This window comes from Macrosteles quadrilineatus, unplaced genomic scaffold, assembly GCF_028750875.1.
Source record: "Macrosteles quadrilineatus isolate MER2022 unplaced genomic scaffold, UCM_ALF_1.0 Scaffold_2__2_contigs__length_208266976, whole genome shotgun sequence".
Lineage (NCBI taxonomy): Eukaryota > Metazoa > Arthropoda > Insecta > Hemiptera > Cicadellidae > Macrosteles > Macrosteles quadrilineatus.
The window spans coordinates 165,943,343-165,950,907 of record NW_026542595.1 but is presented as its reverse complement, the minus strand read 5'-3'; the positions used below and the strand labels follow the sequence as shown (position 1 = coordinate 165,950,907).

The window sequence follows — 7,565 nt, the reverse complement described above, 5'->3', positions numbered from 1 at the left end:
CACAATACATCTCACCGACTTTCCGTATTCCACAAAACTAATATAGTTTATCAAAATTATTTACAGTGAAAAGGAAAATAAAGCAATTAAATAAAATTTACTTACAATGTATTTATGATACTCAAAATAATTCTTAATAACTGTATATAAATATCAACAAATATTATAAAACATTTTATATTGGTCTATATTACACTTGGAAATTGTACACCGTTTAGTTTAGCCGAAACCGGAATGTCCTTGATAGGCCAAGGCAAGGGCTATGCCAAAAATACCACGAAAAATACAAAGAAGAATATTAGGACTGCAAAAACTTTAATCATGAGCCACCTATTGTTGGTTACGGATTGGAAATATTTGAGGATTTCACTGTGAGCTGCTTCTACATTCAATTCCGCATCTGCTACATTGGCATCGATCCTGCAAACAAATTACAAACATAAGTTATAGTTATCGGCAAGAAATAATACGATATTGATAAAATAAAAGGATTACCTAATCCAACCACATAATTTTTAATAACTGGATTTTTAGAAGCAAAACAAATTATTGTTTCTCCTAGGTATGGAAACAATCGTGTATAAAAAACTACTTGGGATTTTTAATCTATAAAATATTGTTAACAAACTCAATGTGATAAAACTAATTCCAAAAAGGTTAGAAATAGTCATGACGCTATTGTGATCTTCATGGTAAAAACTGTGTCACATCACCAACATGGTCTGTTGACATTTCAGAGCATTGTAGATGACAATCTTAAGAGCATTACTACTCCAATAATAGCACTTAGTGATCCGATGGAGCACTAACACTGAGTGCACTTTTAGTGGAGTTTTAGTGTTCTGTCGTCTATCTGCGACAAGGCCAAACACTCAATGGTACGTACTAAAGTGGTGTCTAGCAATAGTAGCTGGTGTCTAGGTCAAAGTCCAACACTGCACCCCTGAACCTCATGCACTACAATGCTGGAGGAGGAAAACCCCTGTACCATAGGAATTTCCGCACAGTATTTGCCACTCAGGCTCTTTGCTCGTCACAAGTATGTCCGGCACAACAAACTCATTCAAAAAGCGAGTTTCCTTTGTACCTTACTTCTCTGTACAAATCATATTACGTAATGTTACTTGTTTAGACCCTAAGACCACGTTATTGAGTTACCAGTTGACCCATTTCAAAATGTTAAATTACATCAAATAAAATCTAGCTCCTTAAAGGGGATGGTTAGCATTATTCAAAATCTATTAGTTGTGTTACCTTTATGACAAGTTTATTAGGATCGTTTAAAAAAGTCTCACCGTTCAACCATCTCCTCCTGTTCCTTTACCATGTGAGCCAGCTGTTGAAAAATGCCACCGAGTTCTACAATAGTAGATTCTATGTTCTGCATGGTCTCAGCTCTGTTTGATAAATACTGATCCTAAAAAAGACATTTTTTGAAGTTTATGTTAGTCTGCGAACAGAAATATGTTACAATGCGACTTGTTGGTATTACCATAGATAAATAGAATAAATATAGACCGTCAGCTGTGCTGCGGTTAGTATAAGTTCTGGCGCCCACCGCTAGGTTTGCCGTGGAGTTACGGCGCACACCGCTGCAGCGTCTGCTGGTTGCATACGGCTCCTGCGCTCCTCGCCTGCAGCAGTGTGCGCCGTAACTACTCGGCAAACCTAGCGGTGGGCGCCGGAACCTTTCTTTGACAGTCTATATTTATTATATTTGTCTAATGGTATTACACTAAAATATTACAACTATAAACCTACTACCTAGATTTCCATTTAATGTGTGACAAAGCAAATTTACTTGTATGGACTTAAAATTGTTGTAATAAAAATTATTATGAAAAAAATTTACAAGATGAACATAATATTTAAATCCGATAAAATAAAAATGTACTAAGTTACCTATATTGGAAAAGTATGCAGTTGGACTAATAAGTTACTTACAGTAAGTTGGGTGGGAGAAATTAATTTGGGATAAACACAATTGTTTGATTTAATAACTAGGAATATAGGCCTATATGATCTTAATGTTTTGTAATGAGCAAATAATAAAAAAAAATTAGGTCCCTCTTTTACGTGTTCAGAAAGGAATTATAGGGTTTACTCGCCAAACTGTCCCAACAATTGCCCTTTCTTAACTGGCCGAGTACCCTGTCTAAACTGAGAAGTTTATCCTATTGGTCATTAATAATTAAATATATTCATCATCTTTTGGAAATTACCGAGCACGGTGGTAGCGCTGGATTGGTAGCGTTTTATAAGCCAGAGGTTTCTGGAGTCTGGCTATTAATTTATCACACCTCTGACTTGACAAAGTGACTCATACCGTAAAACTTTAGATAACCTCACTGGACAGTAGTCAAAGGCCAGTTAGGTGATGGGCAGCATGATAAACAAGCTGATGAGCAGCTGTAGTTAAACAAAATTAGAATAAATTAGGCATTGCATGATACTGACCGTCTCGTCATACATGAACGCCTGTGTCTGTAGCACACTTCTGGTGGCCACAGTGCCGTCATGGCCGCCCATGTCTATGCTGGTCTGCTGTTGCTGTTCGTCGGCCAGCAGCACAGAGCCGTGGTGTGGGCCGCTCATGGCCGAGGGCGGCAGCGACGCAGACACTCCACCCTGGGAGAACTGTTCCCTCCGTGACTTGGCCTGCTTTAGGTTCTACAACAGCAAACAGGCTACTCAGTTGATGTCATCAAACTGTTAACAGGCTAACATGTGTTACAAAAGACTTTTAAAACCCATTATCATGAGCTGATTTTCCTCGAAACTATAACTAGGCCTAAAGCAGGATGGATGACATTAAACGGTTCAAGATAATTACTTGGCAGGGCACTTAGTTGTTAACTAGGCCTATAACAAATGTATTTTTAGCAGGCAGGTAAATAATTTCATAAGGGCAAAGAGTATGGCTCAAAAGAAAGACTAACCTAAGCTTTTAAAAGTATTTTAAATAATGTACAAATTGCAATCGATTAGATAAACCTTAAAACATTAAAAAATACTCTAGGCCTATTGCACTCTTCAAAAAGTTCATCCAAACTGTGGAAAGGAAGTTCCTAAAGGCTGTTTAGAAGTTCAAGTAGTTAAATTTTGTTTCAATGGTCTAAAGGAAGGTCTAACATTCACATACAAAGCAATTATATTAACACATTTTATAGACATAGGCCTACTGGCAAATAAATTTAAACCTGCTACGATATCCTTTTATTTAGTTTGGTAAAAAAGTTGGCGTTTTTGAACATAAGTCAGTACCAGTAATTTACTGCATGTTGTTGGCTCTTTTAAACTACAATACGTAAATTTTCAGTCCGAATCCGGCATCAACTCAATAACGGGGTGTCTAGTCTATACATAATATACATAATAGTCAATGATATTATTTAGTTCTCACCTCTGTCCGCACCTCCAGAACCTGTTTGAACTCATTGGACATGTTGGCCAGCTTTGACTGCAGCGCCAACACCACACTGGATGAGTGGGACAGTAGATGCTGTCGCGTGCCCGTGGTCACCGACTGTCTCTGAGCTTTAGACACCTCTTGTAGCCGAGCTATCTGTTGGTTCAAACTGTTCAGATCTTCCTTGACGATGTACGTCAGCTCTTGTATCTCAGCCGGTCTATCGTTAAACAGCGACTTCCGCTTGGCCACTAGGTGCGAGTGAAAAGATAAAACTTTTTATGTGTTAAATATTATTGCTATGTTAGTTTGGTTATCTAATATTTATGTACCGCTGGGGGACTTGGCGGGGCGGAACGCGTCCTTAATTATGTTGAAAAGATGGTATGGTTGGAAATTATATCAGTTACCACTTTAACGAGTTCAATAGGCCTATTCAGTGGCGTAACCTTATATGCTAATTATGATCAATATAATGCTGTAAAATTTGCATAGATCAACTTAGACAGTTTGAATCATAAAAACAGCAGCTATCTGTATTTTTGGTATGGTTTTGTAGGCTACCCATTTTAATTAGGTCAAAGAAATTTAGAAAACAATAGGCTACCTACGTTTTATGTTTAGGAGTTATCGAATGATAGTTTTAAGCTAGATACCGACAGGCCTTTGTCAATAGTCTTGTTTAATTCACAACTGGCTGAATACAAAGGTAAAATTCGTCAACAACAAAAATTGTACAAATTCAGCAAAACTCTGTAAAATTGCGGTAGGTATCTGATAAGTTGATCCAGAATTTTTTAGGTATTTTTTCCAACTAATTTCCACTGAATAGGACATTAAAGTGCCTTTTTAAACAGAACTATTGATTCTGTTATGATTCTAACTCATACTAATTATTTTAATGATATATATTAAACGGCGCTTAGTATTATGGCACCCAGCATAGTCAATATTCCAAAGGTGCTTGACTGGTAAGTGTCTTTTGTAGAGTAAATCAAACCACTTAGTCTCAAGAAACTCAGTAAGCATATCACCCAATAACATTTGCACAATAATATCCTTCATTATTTGGAAGCCTAAAGACAACCTGCTGTCCATTTATTTACCCATTAGGCTAATTAACACTCATTTTCAAATTAAAAAGGCCTAAATGTATGGAAAGACAGTTGAAATTTGTCCCAATACTTCGTAAGTTAAGTTAACTGTGATAAGTTTAGGCCTGGTAATTTTGGTGACAGTATTGTTTGTAAGCACAAATAATCGCCACCATTTCAGTTCTTGAACTGTTTTTACAACCGTTCGGAATAAGAAAGTGTATATCATGAGAAGACACAACTAACTAGCCTATATTCAACAAAAAGTTCAATAAACTCACACAGTGTTAGTTTCTCCAGTTTGGTGTAGGTGCTTGTGATGTTTTTGCCAATGGTACGGGCGATGACCATGAACTCCCCATAGCTCTGGATGTGTTTCGCTCGCCGTGGGTCACGAGCCGCCACAGCCCGCACAACCTGTCGGCTGGCTAGCGAGCGAATAGCATTGCTGAACTCTAGCGTTCTATCTCGTGAAGTCATCTTTAGGAATTCTGTCTTGTCTGAAACAATTAAGTACAAAAGTGAACCAAGGTTTAATAGGTAAGTTAAAGTTTAAAAAATTTGAAAACCTGACTGGTAGGCCTACCTTAAATTATTATTCATTACCTTACTTACCTCCTCATTCACATTAGGCCTTCTTTTATTTGCAAAGGGCAAATTTTAATAGTGAAGGCCCTCTTCCTCAAAAGACTATGTAGAGTTTCTGTGTTTAAAAAAATTGTAACTTAGGCCTAGGGCTGATAACTGCTATGATAGGAAATTCAAACTAAACACTAAGTTTACCTGAAGGTTTACTGGATCCTAATCTATTTTGGCGGTCCGTATGCTCTGGGCCATCATAGGACAGGTGCGGAGGATTAGTCCATTCACTAGTTGTAGACACTACCAAAGGCACCTGCTCTGACTCGGAGCCAACACGGCGTCTGCGAGCAGTCATTGGAACATCTACACATCAGCTACGACCTACAAAAAAAAATGACTGAAATCAAAACAAAGGAAGAAATTCCAATGACATGTTTTATTTACAGCTTGGGGTGAAAATAGAGAAGTGTGTACCTATAATTTTTGTGCGAGTTTACAACCACTGGACAACCTCTTGTGTATATAAAATAGCTTCACAAGCAATATCCATAGCCTATGCATTTTAATGTCACCTCTGCCTAGCAACTATTTATTAAAATCCATATTTTGGCCCCTGAGCTGTACCTATAATAACTAAAATAGGCTTTAACTTCGTCAATGCAGCTCAAATGTTGGTGTAACTATGTTACGGCCGTTTCGGCATTACAATGCCATCGTTAGACTACAAAATCTCGGCTGAAGCAGCGTCGTTGAAGTTAAAGCACATAAACCTAACACACACAAACAATATGAATAGGCCTACATTTAAACAATTTTCAAAAACGATCCGGCCTGTCGTACTAACTGCAACGGTTGACATGTTCCCGCTCCCAGCAAAACCCCGACTCATAAAGAGTACGACAGGCCTGATCGTTTTTGTAAATTGTTTAAATGTATTCATATTGTTTGTGTCTGTTATGGGTTTTAACTTCAACGGCGCTACTTCAGCCGAGAACTTGTAGTCTGACAATGGCATTGTAATGCCGAATCGGTCGTAACATAGTTACACCAACATTTGAGCTGCACTGACGAAGGTAAAGCCTATTTTAACTATTTATTAGTATTTTTACTGGTTCCTCTAAATATTTCTTCACCTAACGGTAACCTTAAAGTTGAAGTTTTGTTATCTGTTAATGTGCATTTATTGCGTGAAAATGTCAGCTTAGGACTCTCCATTTTGTATAGTGTGATGAAAAATGGCGTTCGTATCTTGGCCCGAAAGGGTTTTGCAGCTCTAGAACTTCGCCTTGAACTTAAAAAAAAACGATCTCGAGCCGTAAAAACCTCATTTTTGGTCCTATGTCAAAATATACTATGCCAGATGTCTGAAGGGGGCGCCATCAAAACATCCTGAGTGTAGACTTCCGTAAGTAGGCCTATCTGTTGGCACAAACAACCGAATGAAAATATAAATTATTCTATTGTTTCATTCGATATATCGTTTGTTTAGTTAGGTTAGGTTAACCTTACCTAACTGACCAAATGATATATCGAATAATCAATATATCGATCGATATTTTCATTCAGTTGCTTGTATGCCAACAGATACGAAGTCTACCCTCAGGATGTTTTGTATAGAAAGGTTAGCCTACTGGGAGTTAGGGCGGATATTGTAAAAAAGTAATTTAGAACCTATACTTCAAAAGTAATTAGAACCCATACTATTATCCGTGGTAAGAGAGGAATATAATAATTGATAAATTCCTATGATTCAGCCTTGGAAGGTCTGAGTGGCCTGATGTTCTACCTAGACTAACTAAATCAACAAATGAAACATTGTGGCTGATAAGGATCAATATAACATTCATAAATGAAAAGGTACGTATTACACTAATTACTCTATTATTATTATTATAGAAACCTAAATTAATTAAAACTTACTCAGCTTTTCACCACATAACAACATAAAACTCAAAAAGAAACTCCACGTAATCTCAACTTTAGCTTTAGCTGGAAATCCTGTTCAGTCAAAACAATTGACCAATGACAGAACAGTCTGCAGTCACCTGTTATAATTTATACTCAGGTTAGCCAACAGTAAACAGGGTTACAAATTAATATCAGGAGTCAAGTATATATATAAAAATATGTCGGTTAGTATACGTAATATTACTTTTTTGCTAGCTTTGGTTCGTGGGGTCTTTGATTATGTTGAGCATAACACTGCTAAACTTGTGATTAACTAAAAGGGTAGAGAAAAAATCTTAAAAGATTTAAGATAATTTTGTATGTTTAACTGATTATACATAGGCTATTTTATAAATTATGTATCTAATTGTGTCAAAAGTGAGGTAGCCTGTTCAAAGCCGAAGTCAAAGAATTTTTTATTCACAAAAGCACTGTATTTCACAAGCGTCTACAGCCTGACTGATCACTTATTGCAAACGAAAAAAAACTGGCCAGTAGCCACTGAAGAAGAAGAAACAATTTTAGTCTGCTTG

At 37.0% G+C, this 7,565-nt stretch overlaps 1 protein-coding gene across 1 annotated transcript; it reads right to left on the bottom strand.

Annotated features, from left to right (window-relative positions):
• Nucleotides 1-91: 91 nt before the first annotated feature.
• LOC128986366 (syntaxin-5-like) lies at nt 92-7,106 on the bottom strand. The gene is made up of 7 exons (XM_054406712.1): nt 7,006-7,106; nt 5,287-5,466; nt 4,785-5,003; nt 3,404-3,660; nt 2,458-2,670; nt 1,296-1,417; nt 92-420 (listed from the first exon to the last, which is right to left on the bottom strand). The coding sequence occupies exons 2-7, from the start codon at nt 5,438-5,440 to the stop codon at nt 261-263; spliced, it is 1,125 nt and encodes a 374-aa protein (XP_054262687.1). The 5' UTR covers nt 5,441-5,466; nt 7,006-7,106; the 3' UTR covers nt 92-260.
• Nucleotides 7,107-7,565: the final 459 nt, after the last annotated feature.